At 35.5% G+C, this 21,330-nt stretch overlaps 2 protein-coding genes across 12 annotated transcripts in view; both read left to right on the plus strand.

Annotated features, from left to right (window-relative positions):
- Window positions 1-11,648, plus strand: part of LOC103099491 (zinc finger protein 420-like) — a 32,825-nt gene extending 21,177 nt beyond the window's left edge. For all 4 annotated transcript variants that reach the window (XM_056822264.1, XM_016430304.2, XM_016430321.2 and 1 more), the window contains one exon: window positions 1,384-11,648. In XM_056822264.1, the coding sequence (XP_056678242.1) occupies window positions 1,384-3,335 (1,952 nt within the window). In that variant the 3' untranslated portion in view covers window positions 3,336-11,648. The remainder of the gene's footprint in view (window positions 1-1,383) is intronic.
- The window catches only part of LOC130453492 (zinc finger protein 501-like), a 59,875-nt gene continuing 39,929 nt past the window's right edge, over window positions 1,385-21,330 (plus strand). For all 8 annotated transcript variants that reach the window (XM_056822303.1, XM_056822289.1, XM_056822309.1 and 5 more), the window contains exons 1-4: window positions 1,385-1,506; window positions 15,241-15,324; window positions 15,703-15,730; window positions 17,695-18,595. The gene's annotated coding sequence lies outside the window, so the exon portion shown is untranslated. The remainder of the gene's footprint in view (window positions 1,507-15,240; window positions 15,325-15,702; window positions 15,731-17,694; window positions 18,596-21,330) is intronic.

Raw genomic sequence — 21,330 nt, forward strand, 5'->3', positions numbered from 1 at the left:
TTGATCAGACCTATTTCCTTATTATTAATATTTGCATTAGGGTGATCTTTTAGTCTACTTTCCCAGTCATAGCCCCACCGACCCATGTGATCAAGCAGCTGTTTTTCTTCTGTGTTTCTTTTCCCACAGTTCTTCCTCTGGATGTGGATAGTGTTCTTTCTCATATGTCCCTCCAAATAGTTCTGGATCATTGCATTGCTGCTAGTAGAGAAGTCCATTACATTTGATTTTACCACAGTGTATCAGTCTCTGTGTACATTGTTCTCCTGGTTCTACTCCTTTCACTCTGCATCAATTCCTGGGGGTTGTTCCAGTTCCCATGGAATTCCTCCAGTTCATTATTCCTTTGGGCACAATAGTATTCCATCATCAACCTATACCGCAATTTGTTCAGTCATTCCCCAATTGGAGGGCATCCCCTAATTTTCCAATTTTTTGCCACCACAATAGGAAGCCACTTTTGTAGCTCCACATTTGTTGAAGGTTTAAGAGTGGCCAAAGGTCGGGATTTGGGAAATTAGAAGTAAAATAGGAGTCAGATTTGAATGGTTAAAAATGGTCTCAGTCAAAAAAGATGTAACCAAGGAATAATGTTCTAAATTGACTAAATAAACTAATTCAAATGGGAAAAAATATAAATGCATAAAATCAAACAATTTTAGGAGAATAAAGCAGAGCACAAATGAATAGAATATAGAAGTGATGCAGATAATGGGGTACCAATATTGTGTTCTCTAAATTCTTTTAACTTCCTATCGAATGAGGACAACCAGGAACCTATTGCAGTGTGTAGGAAATGAGGGACATAGAGGTAAAGACAGGGAGAAATGGAATCATTGTTGCTATAGATGGTCCCTAATTATAATTTAGGGAGGTCAGGAGAGCTTGTACTACAGGGGTGTTATTGCAGGCATGAAATTGTTGCTTAAAAGAATTTCTTTTGTAGCAATGTGTATGATCTATTGGAAGGGAGCCATTATAATAATTGTATGGGGTGATGAAAAGCTGTGAACTTCCCAAATTGCCTGCCTCCCAGCATCCTGCTTTTCATTCTTGTCTACATCCTATCTGTGTAGGCTGTTGCAATAGACCTTCTTCAAAATCTAATCTTCTTTGATTTGTCTAATTGCCTGTGCTCTCCTTGCACACAAATAGATATCTCGCCAACCACTAATGTTCTGTTCTTATTTATTCTTAACTCCTTTTCTTTTTTCTCTCCAGATTACAAGGTCACATTTGAAAATATACAAAGCCACTTATCTTTTATACTTATTTCACTTTCCTATTTTCATGTTAGTAGTTTCATTTCTTTGAGCATGGTAGTTTGATATCTTCAAGCTTCCACAATAGAGCACAGTTGCATTTTTTCTTTCTTTCTTCCAGACTGGGGGACCAGGCCTGAACCCAAGGATCCAATTCCCATACAAGACATTTCTGAAAAGAAAACATCCCAGAAGGCAACACTGGAAAGATTCACAAAGGATGGTATCTGGTACTCTAAATTAGGTAAAGCCTGGAAGTCTGATGATCAGTTTAGGAAGCAACCAAATAACAAGGAAAAATATCCGAGGCAAATTACAGTTTCCCCTAAAAATTTTTCCCTTGGTAAGATAGACGCTGAGTGTTATGAATTTAGTCTGAACTCAATCCTTGTTTCAGAACAGAGAGTTCCTACAAGAGAGAAAGACCTTGAATGTGATGTATTTGGGAAAACTTTCAGAAGCTCATATCTTTTTCAACACCATATAACTCATACTGGAGAAAAACCCTCTGAATGTAATTTACATCTAATGGAACACCAGAAAAACTATATAGGGAAGAAAATATATGAGTGTAATGAATGTGGAAAAGTTTTTAATAAGGGTGCCCTGCTTAAGCAGCATCAGAGGATTCATACCGGAGAGAAACCTTATAAATGTAATGACTGTGGGAAAGCTTTCAGACTTCGTGGAAACCTTACTCAACACAGAAGGATTCATACTGGAGAGAAACCCTATAAATGTAATGAATGTGGGAAAGCCTTCAGACTGCATGGGCACCTTACTCAACATAAAAGAATTCATCCTGGAGAAAAAATATTTGAATGTAATGAATGTGGAAAAGCTTTCCATAGGGCTGCACTTTTATTGCAACACAAGAGAATCCATACTGGAGAGAAACCCTATAAATGTAATGACTGTGAAAAGGTTTTCAGTAATAGTGCCCTCCTCATGCAACATCAGAGAATACATACTGGAGAGAAACCCTATGAATGTAATGAATGTGGAAAAGCCTTCAGACTTAGAGGAAACCTTACTCAACATAAAAGAATCCATACTGGAGAAAAACCCTATCAATGTAATAATTGTGGGAAAGCTTTCAGTAAGGGGACACTACTTATTCAGCATCAGAGAGTTCATACTGGAGAGAAACCTTATGAATGTCATGAGTGTGGAAAAGCCTTCAGACTTCGTGGAAATCTTACACAACATAAGAGAATTCATACTGGAGAAAAACCCTATAAATGTAATAATTGTGGGAAAACCTTTAGTCAGAGTAAACACCTAACTCAACATCAGAGAATTCATACTGGAGAGAAACCCTATGAATGTAATGAATGTGGGAAGGCATTTTGTGATAGATCATCCTTGACTAAACATCAGAGGATTCATACTGGAGAGAAACCTTATGAATGTAATGAATGTGGAAAAGCTTTCAGTAGGGGTGCACTCCTTACTCAACATCAAAGAGTCCATACTGGCGAGAAACCCTATAAATGTAATGATTGTGGGAAAGCATTTAGTAAGGGGGCACTCCTTAGGCAACATCAGAGAGTCCATACTGGTGAGAAACCATATAAGTGTAATGAATGTGGAAAAGCCTTCAGACTTCGTGGACACCTTACTCAACATAAAAGAATTCATACTGGAGAGAAACCTTATGAATGTAGTGAATGTGGGAAAACCTTCCGCCAAAGCACAGACTGTACTCAACATCAGAGAATCCATACTGGAGAGAGACCTTATGCATGTAGTGAATGTGGGAAAGCATTTTGTGACAGGTCATCTTTGACTAAACATCAGAAGATTCACACTGGAGAAAAACCTTATGAATGCAATGAATGTGGAAAAGCATTCATTCGAAGCTCATATCTTATTCAACACCATATAACTCATACTGGAGAGAAACCCTTTGAATGTAATGAATGTGGGAAAGCCTTCAGCCTGCATGCAAATCTTACTCGACATCAGAGAATTCATACTGGAGAAAAACCATATAAATGTAATCATTGTGGAAATGCATTTAGGCATAGTTCAGCCCTGATCAGGCATCAAAGAGTTCACAATGGAAAGTAATCCTGGGAATTTAGTAAATGTTGTAGCCACCTTTTAGATATAGTTTTCATTCCCTATGATCATGTTATCACATTTGTTATCATGTGTGATTGTGTTTGGTGTAGTTTAATGAAAAATATACTTTTCACATTTACCCACCCTCCCTCACCTATGTACTTTCTCTTCTACTATATATATACATACTATTGCCTATAAGGGAGCTCATACTCATCCCCCCAAAAAATTATGATCAATTTGTCTAATTAACTCAACCAACAAATTTATTGGCTGATAACCACTTTTGTATTTGAGTTTTATTAAATTACCAATTTTATGTTTTTGTGAAACTCCTACTAAATATTTTTGCATCACTTTTCATAATAAAACACTAGTGATGTATGAATACCTAACATGAGTTGATACCAATAGAAATTAACTTTTTTTTTTTTACTTTAAGTGAATTGGTCTGTTTTTCTTAGAATCAACATTATTCAAGACTTATGGGGAAGTTTGCTTATGTAAATTGTTTAGTGACCTAGTTTTCTTTAAAAGGACAAAAATGATTTCATTTTAAAAATAGAAATCATGGGATGTTAGTGCAAGATGTTGAACAGAAAAGACTGAAGGAAGCCAGGTTCCTCTACTACCACCTAATCATCATGCAAATTCACTAAAAAATTCATACAAAAGATTTGAAAGCAACCAAAATTTAAAATGAACAAAATAAAAAGAGTTTTAATACAATTAAAAAATAGTCACTCATGTGAATTGACCAAAATGCCAGGAGCAATGAAGATAGGAAAAGAAACTGCACAAAGATGTTTCATGAGATGTCATGAGGTAAAGAAATCACATTTTCAAAGAAATTGAGTAAAAATTGACAATGCTAACAGAATTACCTGATCAAATAAAAGAAGAATTTGAAGGAAGTAAGAAATTAAGTGAGAATTAAGAGGCATAAAAAATAAGAGTAAATGGAAAATACAGTAAGAAACCTCAGAAATCCATAGCAACTATAGACTCATTTCAGTGGAAAATGGAATTACATTGAATACAGCAACTGGAAATCCAGGCTCATGGAATTACCCAGACTACTAGAAAACACATCTAAGTGAGAGACCTGAATGTTATGTAACAATTCAGTAGTCCAAGCATTGTCGATACTCAGACCATTTAGAAAAACAAAAGACTCTAGAAACGGCATTTCAGAAAATTTTCTGTTTCCTAAATAATGTAGGCATGTCAAACTCAACATGTCCAAAACAGAATTTATTATTACTCAATTCCACCCCACCCTAAATGCACACTTATTCCTAACAACCATTTCTGCCAAAGGCACCATCATCCTGCCAGTTAAGCAGGTTCACAACTTTAGAGTCATTCTCTACTACTTACTCTTTCTCACCTTATACATCCAAACATTTGCCAAGACTTGGTTGTTTCTACCTCCATGACATCTCTCACAACTATCTCCTCTTCATTTATAGGATCACCATCTGAAGAGTATACCTCATGTGAACTATTGCAATATTCTCCTAATTGGTCCCTTGCTTCTAGTCTCTCTCTAAGACATCCTTTATTCAGCTACCAAAATGATGTGTCTAAAGCACAAGTCTAATTATGTTAGTTCCCTATTTGGTAAATTCCTATGATTCCCTATTACTTTTCAGAGCACATATAAAACTACTCTGTTTGGCAAAGTCCTTCACAGCTCATTTCAACTTAACTTTCCATCTTTATTATATACTGCTACATGGTCCAGTTAAACTGACCTTCATGCTGTTCCTTATATACATTCTTCCCTCTCCTGTCTCTGTGCCTTTTCATAGATAGCCCTCAAACCTACAATGTACTTCCCTCCCACTTCCATGTCATAGAATTCCTAGATTATTTCAAAGCTGAGCTTAAACACCACCACCTATGTGAGGCCTTTATGTTCTCCTCAATTGCTAATATCTCCCCTTCAAGTTATCTTGTATTTATTTTTTATTTATTTCTATGTATACATGTCTACCCCAACAGAATATAAACTCTCTGAAGGCAGGGAATGTTTCATTTTTATTTTTGTATCTCTATTATCTACTAATGTACCTGGCACATAGTAGGCATTGAATAAATGCTTATTGATAAATCAAAATTGTCAATATTTTCAGAATTGGTGAAAACAACTAGCTAAATATAAATTGAATAAAAAACACTTCCAAAGAAAAATCAAATCTAGATATATCATATTTAAACCACAGCATTATTTTTAACATACATTTAACTTCCAACATTATTTTTAATTTGCAACATCTAAAGTACAACAATGATAGGGAACAATCTATTGTTATAAGAATTGAATATATAACTCATCAGGAAATAATTAGCATCAAAGTAAACTTTTCAAGAAGAAAAATCTAACAATGAAGAAAGTAGAACCTACATTTACAAAATTAAGATGCATAAGTCATGAATCCAATGTTAATTGACCCAAGAAAATTAACCATGTTTTTTTAGATGAAGAAAGTATATAGATAGTTGAGAAGTAAATACAATTTAAAAAATTTATAGAACTCTGTCTCTGCAATTCTTCAAAAAACCAACATGTCACTCTTAAGAGAAGTACTTTAAAACAAACAAGATCTAAAAAGTGATAAAATATGAAACCTCTTAAAACATTGATTAAATCACTGAAGGTATTAAAAGGATATGTCAAATAAACAGTGAAAAAGCCTTACTATTTTTTTTTATTTTTTTTTTTTTAAAAAGCCTTACTATTAAAGTGGAAAGGAGCAAGGTAAATCACAACTATCTTTGATAAAAGGAAATCCAAGTTAAAGTAAACCATCATAATTACTACTGTATGTCCAAACAACATCAGCCACTTTGTTTAAAGTTCTTTTCAGTTTGAATTAATAGGAAAGAAACTAAGAAATTTTATATTTCCTTCTGAGTGGGTCAAGAAAAGACATGTATGCAAGATTTACAAGTTCATATCCAGCTTATAAGCTATTTGTGACTTGAAAAATAGTAATAGAGAATTGCCTAAGTCTCAGACAAGTAAAGTGCTTATTATGAAGTAAATAAATGTTTTCTGAATAAAGTAGCTTGTCCATGGTCACAGAGGTAGAGCTAAGAATCAGAGGCAAGATTTAAGCCCAAATTTTCCCAGGTGTCAAGGCCAAAAACATCCACTATTTCACACTGCTTCTCTTTACGAAAACAAACCTAAGAACTATAACTGAATACAAATTGGCCAAACTCCTCAAATAAAGTACAAAATAGTCACAGACAGTATTAAGAAAAATCCCAGTCCAACAACATGCTTATAGGAAAAAGTTAATTCAGAAATATCAGTAGATTTTGGTATGGAAGACTAGTTTAAAATTCACCTTGCTTCCAAATCATGATATTAATCAAAATTAAATTTGAACCAGAAAGCAATAAAAAAGTTAATGTAACACATTATCCCAAAAGTTCTCATAAAAGATAGATTGTGCTATAACAATCTTAAATGTAAATACATATATATATATATCCATCTAATAATTCTGCTACACAATTCACAAAAGAAAACGCAATAGCCTTACAAGAAGGAATGGACTAAAATGATTGTTTGGAGATTTCAAAACTTCTTTTTCAGTATATGACAAATCTATCAAAAAGATAAAGAGATTATTGAGTTTTTAAAGTATTTAAGTATTTATAATAGATATATAAAGAGAAACTGGGTTAAACAAAGAATATTCCTTTTTTTATTCATTGAACTTCTATAAAAGTGGGTCATGTGCCAAGCAAATAAAGGAAACCAGAAACTATGCACTGTTTTACATTCCATAATGCAATAACAGTAAGTAATGATTCTATGAGAAAGGTCCCTATGGAAAATAAGCATAATCTTTAAAGACTAATTAAATGAAGAAATTCTAGAAATAATATAGGTTACATCAAAGATGTGGAATTGTATATTAAAACCTATGGTATGCAGGTAAAAATAGTGTTCAGAAAAATCCATATCCCTGAAAAACCTGTATCAGGAAGAAAAATAAAAAAACTAAACATTATTGGGAATGCAGATGATGTCATAATTTGAGAAAATGTTTTGACAACATGTATGTAGTAAGAGTCAAAAAATGTGTTCTGTATATGATTTCATCACTAGGACTCTAAAGACATCATAGAAATGAAAAAATTTGATATAAAAATATTCTAGCGATTCTCTACATAATGGGAAATTTTTTAAACAATCTAAATCAACAATTAGAGAATAGTTAAATAAATTGTTATTAATATAAAGTGACATTATGGTGCTATAAATGTTAAATATGAAGGATATGAAGAAATGTGAAAAAAACATTAAGTGATTTAGAATCAAATCAGAAGTAGAATTATATATACAGTGACTAAAACTACAAAATAAAAACAAAGAGAAGTAAAATGAGCCTAAAAGTAGCAAGAACTCTAGATGGTCCTAGAAAGAGATAAAGAAAAGCATTTTCCTCATCTATGGTTGGTTCTCCTTCGTTAAACTTTTTTTGGAACAATATATTGCCCCTTATATGTTTATTTACTTTTGTTGTTGTTGTTAGTTAAGTTTATAATAATAAAATAAATCACTTTTAATCATAGCAATTCATGAAATAATCTTCTGAAGAATGTGTTAGATAAATGAAGTACTCAGACTTCAAAACAAAAAAAAAAATTTAAATGCACAAACCTTTGAAATAAAATATTGTAATTTAGGAAAAATAATCACTGAGAGCAAAAGAACTGAACAAAGAAACAATAGTGAAACCTCATGATATTGCTGGAAAGTGCTTTAAATTGAAATACTCTTCAATCTTCTCTACCAAGATCCTGATACCTAACATTTTGTAGAAATGACTGCAGATAGTATAATTAGCTTGAGTGAAATATCTGTACATATCAAGCATTTAAAGTGTTTGTAATTCAACAGACAACACAATAACAAATTCAAATGTCTTTCAGTATTGATAGTTTCAATTGTATATCAGTAGTTTCCTAATGGACCTCTGTAATTCCTTATTTGGTACTGCTGAAAAAAGACAAAGCCATTTAGTGACTTTTGGAGAAACTGATTTAGGGATGCATTTAGCAAGCGCAGGAATAAAGGGGTCTTTTCTTGGTCATTCTGTTGTTTTTGGAAGCAGAATGGCTTCCTGTTTTTTTGAACTTCCATCTCAGCAGCACCAAAAAAAAACTTCATCTTTTACACTGTTAGGACAGAACTGCCTTGAAAATGCATTGAACAACATTGACTAACACTAATATTTTTCATTTTTTTAATTCATTACTATGTTGCAAATTCAAATATAAAAACATCAAAACATTAGTTTTGTTGGGAACTAAAACTCAAAGGCTACCATCATGAAATAAATCCATAAAAGTCAATATATTTTATTCATAATCCTGCATGCTGTCCCAGAACACTGGATTATGATTAGAACAATTTTTCCTCAATCCTTTTTTATCAGCTGTTTGGAAGGGTGGTGGGTGATAAGACTATACACTATGGGAATAAAGGGGAAAACAAGGATGTGTTGATATTATCTCTATGTCCCACATATTTGTGTTTATATATCTGTGCCTGTTACTATTAAACTATGTTTTTGAAAATTAATGCCTAGTTATGAAAAGATTTTTATTGAGCTTGGACTCAAAGTTATATCTTTCAGCTCTGCTAATGAGTATGGAGCTAGGACAAAGTTAAAGAGAGAGAAATATAATCTGGAACTTGAGCTCATGCTTTAAACAGCATGGAAAGACAAGGCCAAAGATAATTATTGAACCAATCAATGATGTTTAATTCATCTAGGAAAACTGAGATCATAGAATCTGATTCAGTCAAGAATTGAGAAGAGATGATGAGTGAATGAGTGAATTTTCAAGAGACCATAGTGTTTTAATTACAGGAGTCCTGCAGATTATGGAGAAAGCACAAGGCCTGAAATTTGTGGGGTTAAAATGACTCAGTGGCATAGATAAAGATTCTTTCTTGCTCAGTAACCAAGAGGAAGAGTTTTCCATGTTCACAGTTAATAGTCTGGGCTGAAATATCTTGTGATTGATTAAATGAAAGTTTCTAAGAGAAAGGTATATTTTTAAAATGTTAGGCTTCTATTCCCATGACAGAAGGTTGAGTTAAACAGATTCAAGAGGACTATCACTGAGTTTGTTCGTTCAGTTTCATGACAAAGGAGTTAGAAAAGAGCTAATGTTGAGTATACAACCTGTTGGAAAGAAATTATGCAGGAGAGGAGATTTAAGAAAAGTAGACCAAATTCCTATAGGTGGGACAGAGAACTAGGATTAAATCACTGGAAGCTTGCAATTTGTAAACTCTCCCCTTTGCCTTTTATTGTGGCATCTTATATAGTCTCTAGTAATGGTTTATGTAAACCTCTTTTTAAAACTCTGAGCATGATGGGCTGTATTTGGGGAAACAGGTGAAAAGTTAGAAGAATCTATTGAGTTTGGAAGAAGCCTCCAGGCCCTTTCCCATGATGACCTGGGAACCAGAAACCCAAGAACCAGAAAGACTTCAGCAGATGAGAATAGCAACAAATGGGTTCGTGGGTTTGGAAAACTTACATGTGACATTAGACTTGAGGAATGGCAATATTGGACCCATATATTCCAGACCTGGGCTTTCCTGTGCCATATGTAGTCTGGTGCAATTTACTTGGATGGAGTTGAATACAAGACCATCTTATGCCAGAGCTTTATTCAGCAAGAACAACTAAATATCTGGAGTCAGTAAATTAGTCAAAAAGTATTCATTGAGGCTTATTATGTACCAGATGCACAAAGAGAGGCAAAAACAGTCGTTGCTCCCAAGGGACATATATTCTAATGGAAGAAACAACATGAGAATAACTAATTACATATAAACTACATATAAAAAGAAATTGATGCCTATCTAAGAAGGGAAGGGACACCAGCAGCTGGGTACAGTGACATGTTCATTGTCCACTGATGCTGCAAGTAAGTACATGTGTTTTTCTCATTTAACAGGTAATAAAACTGGGGTGGAGAGGGTAATGCAACTTGCCTACACGGTGTAGCTAATTTATTGTGGAACTCAGTAAAGTTTGCTCAGTTATGAATTCTCTTTTTTTGGTATACTATACTGCTTTTCAGTTCTAATATCTTAAATAAGTAGTGTCAAACTCAAAAAGAAATGGCGGCCACTAAATTGCACAGGAGCCCCTGTAAACACATATTAAGTTAGAAAACTACATGTTAATATCTATATTGTATTTTTAGATATTTTGTTAAATGCTTCTCAGTTTCATTTTAATCTGGTTCCAGCCACCATGGGGAGTGTGATGTGCTACAATGTGTTTGACACTTCTGCCTTAAATGTATAATTTCATGTATATCTCCTTTGAAGTAGATAGTGCAAGCTAGCCATTCGATAAGCATTTTTTAAAGTGCCTACTATGTACTAAACACTTGGGATATAAAAAAAAGGCAAAAGATAGTACCTCCTCTCAAGAAGCTCATAATCTAATGAGCAAATATTTAAGATGCTTTGTTAAAAATTCAAATGGAACAGCAATGCAATTAATCTTGCTTAGTAACTATATTTAATTTATTTTTCAGGGCATAAATGTGATAATTATTCATTCTCCCTCTATTTCTATCTAGATTCTTTGTCCACTCATGTTTTTATTTGCTTTTCCTCATATGTGACATTTGATGGTTTTTCTGTATGCTTTTCCCCTTTTGCATTATTTAATAAAGATGCTTCCAGATTTCTTTATAATCCTTATATTTATTGAACTTCCTTGTATTATGGTATTCCATTACATTAATGTATCACAATTTACATTACATTTCCCTTCCTTGTTGGAATTTTAGGTTGCTTCCATTTTTTAAAAGTGTCAATTCCATATAATGCTGCTCTGAAAATCCTCAGGTTAACTTTTGAAGGTTAAGAATGCAAGGCCACTTTTTTTATCAGCTTTTTTTCAATATTCTTCTTGAAATTCTGATCCATTTGTTTTTCCATAGAATGTGAATGTCATATTATCTACTTCTGTAAAGAAGCCCTTTAGTATTTTTATAAGCATTGTATTAAATCAGAAAATTAATTTGGATAAGTACCATCATTTTTATTATATTAATCTGACCCACTCATGAAAAGTGACTAATCCTGTAATTATTTAGGTCTTCCTCTTATTCCATCCATTATAGTTTCATAGTAGTTATTATATAGGTCCTATGTATTTCTAGCAGAAGCAATTTTTCAATACCTGATTTTCTCTCTTTATGAATGAAATTTCTTATGATGTTTTCTTGTTAAATAAAAATGTAAAGTTTTTTGTATATATTTTGTATTTATTCCCCCTTGTTGTACATAATGTCTTCCCTTTTTTTTTTACATTATTTTATTTGGTCATTTCCAAACATTATTCATTGGAAACAAAGATCATTTTCTTTTCTTCCCTCCCCCTCCCTCACCTCTCCCATAGCCGACATGCGATTCCACTGGGTATCACATGTGTTCTTGATTCAAACCCTTTTCCATGTTGTTAGTATTTGCATTAGAGTGTTCATTTAGAGTCTCTCCTCAGTCATGTCCCCTCAACCCCTGTAGTCAAGCAGTTGCTTTTCCTCCGTGTTTTTACTCCCACAGTTTATCCTTTGCTTGTGGATAGTGTTTTTTAGATCCCTGCAGGTTGTTCAGGGACACTGCATTGACACCAATGGAGAAGTCCATCACCTTCGATTGTGCCACAATGTATCAGTCTCTGTGTACAATGTTCTCCTGGTTCTGCTCCTTTCGCTCTGCATCACTTCCTGGAGGTTGTTCCAGTCTCCATGGAATTCCTCCACTTTATTATTCCTTTTAGCACAATAGTATTCCATCACCAACATATACCACAATTTGCTCAGCCATTCCCCAATTGATGGGCATCCCCTCGTTTTCCAGTTTTTGGCCACCACAAAGAGCGCAGCTATGAATATTCTTGTACAAGTCTTTTTCCTTATTATCTCTTTGGGGTACAAACCCAGCAGTGCTATGCCTGGATCAAAGGGCAGACAGTCTTTTAGCGCCCTTTGGGCATAGTTCCAAATTGTCCTCCAGAATGGTTGGATCAATTCACAACTCCACCAGCAATGAATTAGTGTCCCTACTTTGCCACATCCCCTCCAGCATTCATTAAAAAATGTAAACTTTTTGAGAGTCAGAGTTCTATCTTGAAAATATGTGAACTCACTTTTATTGCCTCCATTAATTTTTTTGGTTGAGATGTTGATGTGGAGCTTTCATTAGTAGGTCCAAGCTGATGTCTAGTGGAATCGAGTTGGCTTAGCTTTGAACAGCTGAGCCAGTTTTATACTCTCAGAAATGGCTTTACTGTTGATATATTTCTTCTTGAAATGTAATTTTAAAAATCATTTTTATCATAATTGATATGCCCTTACCATAAATCAATGAATATCATCTATAATAAAGTATTCCTTTATTTCTATAGAGAGTGTTTTATAGCTGTATTCAAGTAAGCCCTGTATGTGTTTTGGTATGTGCCAAGTCCAGCTATTTACTGTTTGCATTTTTGTAGTTATTTTTAATGGACTTTCTCTATCATTTTCTCCTGGTTTGTATTAGTAACATACAGTAACGTCTAGTATTTTTTATTTGTTTTTGCTACATTGCTAAACAACTTGATACCTTTCCCCCCCTCTAATTATCAGGGATTATTTCTATATAAATCACCATATTGTGTTCAAATTGGAAAAAAATTGCATTCTCTTTCCTAATGTTTTTCCTTTTAATTTCTTTCTCCTGTCTTGTTATTTGGAATCATAGATATATAGAGAGAAAAGAACTTAGAGGTCATTTCATCCAATTCCTTCATTTTATAGATGAGGAAACCAAGGCCCAGAGAGGTTAACTAACTTGTCTTTAAGGATGCAGAGCCAAAACTTAAACTTAACTTCTCTCACTCTAAATCCATTGCTCTTTCCATGGCACCATACTGTCTCTGTATCAGTAATAATGAGTAGTAAAGCAATCTCGCTAATTAATGCAAAATTAAAAATAAATTTTAGCAAAATTAATAGATTAAAAATATAATCAAATTGATTTAATACTGAGTCTATAAACATGGTTCAAATTTAGGAACAAAATTAACATAGGTACTCAAATAGATCTGTGAGTAATAATGGAGAAAGAGGCATATGCTTGCTTTACAATAGAACCTACTGGGAAAGCTTTTAGTATTTCTCCATAGCAAATAATACTTATATATAAAACTTATATACATATATGCACATTTATATATGTGTAATACTTAGAAGGACCCTTTCATGCTCATTATGCTTTCTGAGGTTTTATAGCATGACAAATGAATACTATATCTTGCCACAGACCTTTTTGGTATATATTGATACAATCATGTTATATTTTGTTACTTATATGATTATCCATATATAGGGGAATATATATTTTACATATATATACATACACATGCATGTAATACTTAGAAGGGTCCGTCTATGCCTATGCTCTCTATGGGTTTTTAACATAACCAATAAATACATATTTTATCACAAACTTTTTCTGTATCTGTTAATAATCATGTAATTAGTTGGTTTGTTGTTTATATAATTATCTATGCTACATACACAACATCCAATTTTGATGTCTTACTGTGGCATGAATTATAGAGTGGAGGTGACCCTGGATTCCTGAAAGCAACGATGGCTTAGAGTAAGGCCTGTTAAGTCCTACCACTCTGCAAAGATTTTGAGTATGGCCTTAATAAAAGCCTGAATCTATTTTCCAAGGACCAACCTATTAAAAAAAAAAACAACTCTTACCTTCTGTCTTAGAATTGATAATAAGGGGGGAAGCTGGGTGGCTCAGTGGATTGATTGAGAGACAGGCCCAGAGAAGGAAGGGCCCAGGTTCAAATCTGGCCTCAGACACTTCCCAGCTGTGTGACCTTAAGCAAGTCACTTAACCCCCAGTATTGATTCCAAGAAGGAAGGTAAGGGTTTTAATAAAAGGGAAAAAATTGATACTAAGTATTGGTTCCAAGACAGGAGAGCAATAAGGGATAGGTAATTAGGGTCAGGTAACTTGTCCCGGGTGTCACAGGAAGTGACTGAGGCCAGTACCTCCTGTCTGTAGGCCCAGCTCTAAACACTGAACCTATTTATGGAGAAACACATTACTAGTAGGACAGATAACCTTGTGAAGGAAGTGTTTTTGGCCATGGCAACCCATGACACAAATTTTTATTTTTAAACCCTTATCGTCTGTCTTAGAATCAATACTGTGTATTGGTTCCAAGGCAGAAGAGTGGTAAGGGCAAGGCAATGGGAGTTAAGTGACTTGCCCAGGGTCACGCAGCTAGGAAGTGTCTGAGGCCAGATTTGAAACCAGGACCTCCCATCTCTGGTTCTCAATCCACTGAGCCACCCAGCTGCCCCCTTGAAACAAAAGTTTTATATGGCCCTCTTTTATGCAGTTCCCCCCTCCCCACCCCCCACCCCCAGTGATTATAACCCTGAGAAAGGAGACAGATGGTGCTAAGAATTCCACATTTTTCAGACCATCAACAAACTCCAATCTGGCTGCTGGTATTCTAAATGTGAAATCTTGTCCAATGACCAACGACAAACTTTTAGAATGTGGACAAGAGTTGCACAGAATGGGCAGTCATATATGGATTGCACTCTATCATTTAAGGGAACTCATAAGTTAATGAGGTTAGAAATTCATTTGAGTGTATTAATTATTTTTATAAATGCTGAACCATCCCTATATGCCTGAAACAAATTCACTTTGATTATGAGGGTTTTTTTTTTAAATCTTACTCTATAGTCTTTTTGCAAAAAGTTTAAATTTTGCATTAATTAGTGGGATTACGCTAAAATTCTCTCTCTCTGTTTTATCTCTCATTAGTCTGGGTATTGAGTCCTATTTGTCTCATAAAAGGAGCTTGATAGAATCCATTCTTTCTCCATCACTGAAAACAAGTAATATAGTGTAAGTATTAATAGTTTTTAAAATATTTTGATAGAATTTACTTTTTAAGTCCATCTGAACTATGTTTTTTTTTCCTTTGGTAGTTTATAACTTGCTTGATTTCCCCTTCTGAGATTAGGTTAAGATCTCTGTTTCCTTTATGATTAACTTAGGTATTTTATATTTTTTAAGACAGTCATCAATATTAGTCTTTTAAATTTCCATTTTGCTGTCATAATAATTTTATAATACTTTCTGTTTATTCTCTTTATTTCCTTTCTATTCACTATGAATTCATTGAGGGTGAAATTTGGCTTTCTTTGTAATCAGATTAATTTATTTTTTATGATTTTGTTAGACTTTAAAAAAATATCTTTTTTGTTTTGTTTTGTTTATCAGACATATTAGCCTAGTGGATCCAGTGAAGGTAAGGATGGGGTTTTTCATTTGTTTTTTTGTTTTAAGAACAGTGTACTATGACTTAGGAACCTTTGGTTCTTGTCCTGGCTCTGCTACTAATTAATAGACACCAGGTATATAGAGGAAGGAATATGTATATATGTAAAGTCACCCTCTGGTGGGTCTTTTCTAGTTTGCATACTAAGGAAGTGATAAAAGAAAACATCTACATGAGGAATGTAGCATGTGGCATGGTGGATATAGTGCTGGCCTTTCAATCAAGACCTGATTCATAATCCTTCCTCAAACACATACTAGCTGTATTATCCTGAGGAAGTCACTTAACTTTTTTCAGCCTGAGTTTTGCCACCTATAAAAAACCTATCTAACAGAGTTGTTATGAGGATAAAAGGAGATGCCAAATATAAAACACATTATAAATCTTAGTGTTCTATTAATGCTACTATAATTATTGTCAAGGTTTATCTGCTTTGAATGTTTTTCTGCAAACTTTCCAAAATGCATAAAGATGCCAAAGCTACTAATTCTGATAACTGCAACCCAAACATGTCCTTCCTCTGCCTTAAGTGTGCTCTGCAGTGTCAACTCGGGTATGTTCTGCATGGTGATGCAATGCAGCCCAGCTGTGGTAGTTTGTAGTTCTTTACCTCAGTGATGACCTAGCTAGTTGCTATCTACTGTGCCGCTATCCCTGGCTATGGTGCTGATAGTTCTCAAAAAACTGTTAATATTTTCAATTAAAATACAAACTCCTATGAAACAGTAGAACAACAAATGAAAGACATTTAAAAACATTAAGTAATTATATTCATACTAGGGGGATCACCACCTTTATGTAGACAGATGGATGTTCTTCATAAACTCCATTTCTTCTACCAGAATTAAATCAGGTTTTAGTAAACCTAAAGATTGGAGTTATTGAAGATAGATTTTCCCCCCTCATAACCTTAAGGGATCTATTCAGGGGTGGTTTTAGTAAAAATGTAAGAACTGGGAAATGGGGTAAGATCCAATGTAGGAGCAGCACAGCATGTCCTTAATGTTAGAAAGGTTAAGACTCTAATAATCTAGTTTTCTAAAATGATCTATTATGGATCTATCCTCCATACATTTATTTAAGCCATTCTTGAACATACAGATATTTTCATTCGCTTAAGAGGGGGGGGAATAGGTGCTATATACTTTTGTTTGTCCAAAAATTACCTCTCTCCATCTGCAAAGAAATGTTAATAATAATAATAATAGTTAACATTTATACAGCACTTACTATGGACCAGGCACTTTGATTATCCTCCTTTTACAGATGAAGGAACTGAAGCATACAAAAGTTAAGTGATTTTTCTCAGTTACATAGCTACTAAGTGCCTGAGGCCAGAGTTCAAGGCAGGTCTTCTTGACTTTAAGTCTGGTAGAGAATTCACCAGCTAGCTAGTTCTAAGCCTTGGTGAACAAGTTCATATTAAACCTCTCATGCCCTTCATGATTTTGTAGGAGTTAGTATGACCCCTTCCCTACCGTGTATCTTTCCAGGTGAAGGTTCTAATCATTTGTTTATCAGTTTATGCAGCTCCAGTGCTCATTCTCTTGATTACTGTAATTCCTATTTTCTGAAACTTCTCCAGCTCTGATACATGAGTTATGATTGAACAGAATTTCACAGGGTTGTCTGGGTGCAGGTGAACCATGAATTTTTGCAAAGGTAGAAAAATGTTTTGTTTTGCTCCCCCGCCCGCCTCTTTTTTTTTTTTTTAAGTCAAAGATGCCCAGGGATTTTTGGATCCTTTTGATTATGGCAATATATGGAGACTTCAGAAAGCAATCTACAAATAGCTTGGCTTTTTCCCCTGGTTCATGGCAGAGCGAGATCCTATGGATCTCTATCATCCTATCCATACAGTTATAATTATTTTCGTCTGGTTAAATTACCCACAATGAAACTCATCTACTACTTCTTTCTTTGTCTACTTACAGAATGTCCAAAGATTCTCCTGCACTTTATTCCCCCGCCCCCCCCCCTCCCCCCCGTATCTAGGGCGCTAGAAGAAATGGATGCTGCCGGTTTGGACTTTTCATTATGTATTTCACGCCTCACTTTCCGGCCATTTATAACAATGTTAAATGTCAAATCCTATCCGTGGGTACTGCAGCATTAACATTTTTTCATTCAAAAGAGTCCAATATTTCAACTTTTTCCTATATTTTTAAACCAGTTCCCTCTCCACCCCAACATATTTTATCCTTCGAATTAGTAATCCTTTATATTTTTGAAACTAATCTCTGACGAGGAAACTGAAATTTTTTTAAAGTCCAAATGAATCAATTCAATTCAGCATTTATTAAACACCTATGCAAAGCGCTGAGGATACAAAGAAACAAGTTCCCGCCTTCAAGGAATTTGCATTCCGTGGAGAGGACCAGCAAATATAGGAGTGAACTTGAACCTGGAAAATTGGTGAGACCTAGTGGGGCAAGTTCAAGGCTTTCCAAGAAGTATTTGAGCCGCGCCTTAAAGCGGTCACACTGAAGAAGAATAGCTAGGCACTGCTCTTTTTTCTGATACCCTAACTCTTGTTACAGCCGTGCTGTGGGTAAAGAGATACGGTTAGTCTTCTTGGTCCTGGGGAAGAATTGAACTTGGCGGGGCTTGTTAACTGGATACACCTTTGGGTGACCAGCCCTTAGAATCCTTGGCAAAAAAGAGAGGGTGTTCCCCGTGTCCTTCTGGGAATTGTAGTACTGAGGCTGTCTGGGCGCAGGCGCACTCCCAAGCCGGGCCTGAAGATGCGTGCGCAGTATCAACGCCATCATTGATTCTTTGGCCCAGAACCAGCTACTTATCGGAGATCAGGCCAGACCCAGGACGGAGTTCCAGGTATTTAGTGACCAGGCCTGTTCTCAGCTGCCGAAACCGAGCTCGGGGAATCCGGGAGGGGGTTGGGGGCCGGGCTTGTGAACAAGGCTAATACCACCCCCTGTCAGGGGCAGGACGAGGGGCGGGCTTATCCTCAGAGAAGCCACTGGGGAACTGGGGGGAGGTGCCCACTAGGTCCGTGTGTGTGCAAAGCACTGACAGTGATTGAATGTCTGTGTATGTGAGATCCATAGTGTGTTGTGTGTGTGTGTGTGTGTGTGTGTGTGTACCAAACATCCACAAAGTGTGATCTACAGAGCGAAGAACTGTGTATGTATATATTTGAGGACCCTCTATAGTTTGTGAAGAACCTGTGTGTGAGAAGCCATAGTATGTCCGAAAGTGTGTCAATAGGTGTGTTTGTATAAAGAACAGTGTGTGGTGTTTACCAGTGTGTGAAGAACCTGTAATGTGTCTTTTGAAGCTGTATACATATGTGAAGAGCCTGCAGAATGCCTTTGTCTTTGTCTCTGTATGTCTGGCACTCTTAGAAGAGCCTGATGTGTGTCCATGCTTATTTTGGGGAAACCTCACAATGTATCTGTGTGGAAAGCCCCACAGAATAACTATATCTCTTCCGGTTTGTGGGTCTGTAAAGAACTCATAGCATGTTTGTGTGTGAAGAACATATGTGTTGTGAAAAATCTGTTGTGTGCCTATGTCCTGAAGAAATCATCTTATATGTATAAACATGTGAAGAGCCTTTCTTTGAAAGAAGCCACTATGTATATGTCTATATGTGTGTCTGTCTGTGTGTCTGTTTCATGTGAGTGAAGAATTCACTGTGTGAATGTGTGTGTGTAAGTAACTAATAGTGTATCTGTATAAGGGTGTAAGAGGACTCTGCTTAAGATCCATGTGAAAAGCCCATTGTGTGACTGTGTGTAAAGAATTCGCATTGTGAGTGTTGTAAGGGTGTGGATGAAGAAGTCACAATTTATGTGAGGTAAAGAACCTTCAGTATGCTGAATGAAGTGTTTCAAGTGTGTCTGAGTGTCAGAATGAAGAACCTCTAGTGTGTCTGTGCATGCAGAGAACCTATAGTATTTCTCTGTATATGTATATATATATATATGTACATATATAAAGAATTCATTGTGTACATGTACAGATGAAGAACATAGAGTGTGTCTCTGTATCTCTGTTTATGAAGAACTCTCGTTTCTAGTTGTGTGTGTCTGAAAAGACCCTGTCATAAATGACTATGTCTCTCCTATGGTGAAGAACCCATGAACCCGCAGTACGTCTTTGTGCCTGTGAAGAACCTGCAATGTGTCTTTTGTAAGCTCATTTGTAAAGAACCCATAGGGTGTCACTGTGTAGCTGAAGAATCTGCTACACAGATTCTGTGTGTATGTGTATATGTGTGTATCTATAAGGAATTTGCAGCGTCTCTTTTTGTGCTTGCTTGTAACTATAGTGTCTGTGAAGAATCATCCTTTTTGACTTCTGCAATATTTGATACTATTGATCACCCTCTCCCCCTTGTATATTCTCTCTTTAAATGTTTTTTGTCATATTTGTCTCTCCTGGCTCTCCTACCTGTCCAAACAATTGAACCTTCTCAGTCTCCTTGCTGGTTCTTTACCTATGTCATGTGGGTGTTATCCAAGTTTCTGGCCTGAGCTACTTCTCTTTTTTCTATATACTGTCATGGTGATTTCATAAACTCTCATGGGTTCAATATCTAACCATAATCTCTCTCCTGAGCTCAAGTCCCACATTACCTGCCTTCTAGACATTTCAAACTGGATATTCTATAGATATTTCAAACTCAGTATGTCCAAAATAGAACTTATTTCCCTAAATGGTCACCTCTTGCCCGCTACCCTGTTATTATCAAGAAAAAAGACTTAGGGGGCAGCTGGGTAGCTCAGTGGATTGAGAGCCAGACCTAGAGATGGGAGGTCCTAGCTATCACAATAGCTTTCTTTTCCTTTTTAAATTTTTATCTTTTGTCTTAGTATCAGTTCTAAGATAGAAGAGTAACAAGGGCCAGCCAGTTAGGATTAAGTGACTTGCTTAAGTCACAAAGCTAGGAAGTATCTGAGGCTAGATTTGAACCTAGGTCTTTTTGACTCTAGGTCTAGTGCTCTATCCACTGTGCTTGCTAGCTACCCCTGCAGTAGTTTTCTTCTTTCCTTCCTTCCTTCCTTCCTTCCTTTTCTTTCTTTCTTTCCTTCTTTCTCCCTTACCTTCAATCTTAGAATAAATACTAAGTATTGGTTCCAAGGCAGAAGATTAGTAAGGACTACACAAACAGGATTAAATGACTTGCCCAGGGTCATACACTTAGGAAATGACAGAGGCCAAATTTGAACCCAGGGCCTTCCATTATCTAAGCCTGATGCTCTCTCCTGAGCCACCTGGCTACTGCCTGTCATAGCTTTTGAATTGGCCTCCCTGCCTCAAGTCTTTCCCTCACTCCAATCTGACCTTCACTCAAATACCAAAGTGATTTTCCTTAAGTGTGGGCCTGATCATGTCACAAGTCCCTATAGTTGGGGCTCCCTGTTATTTCAATATCAATAAAATCAACTGACATTAAAAATTCTTCCTCACCTTGTCCCTTCATATTTTTAGTTTCTTATACTTTACTCCCTTTCATACACTCGATCCAGCAACACGAGCTTATTCATTTTTACTTTCATGATCTCCACCATCTCCTCAGTGCCTTTGAACTGACAGTTCTTCAT

Source organism: Monodelphis domestica, chromosome 1 (assembly GCF_027887165.1).
Source record: "Monodelphis domestica isolate mMonDom1 chromosome 1, mMonDom1.pri, whole genome shotgun sequence".
Classification (NCBI taxonomy): domain Eukaryota; kingdom Metazoa; phylum Chordata; class Mammalia; order Didelphimorphia; family Didelphidae; genus Monodelphis; species Monodelphis domestica.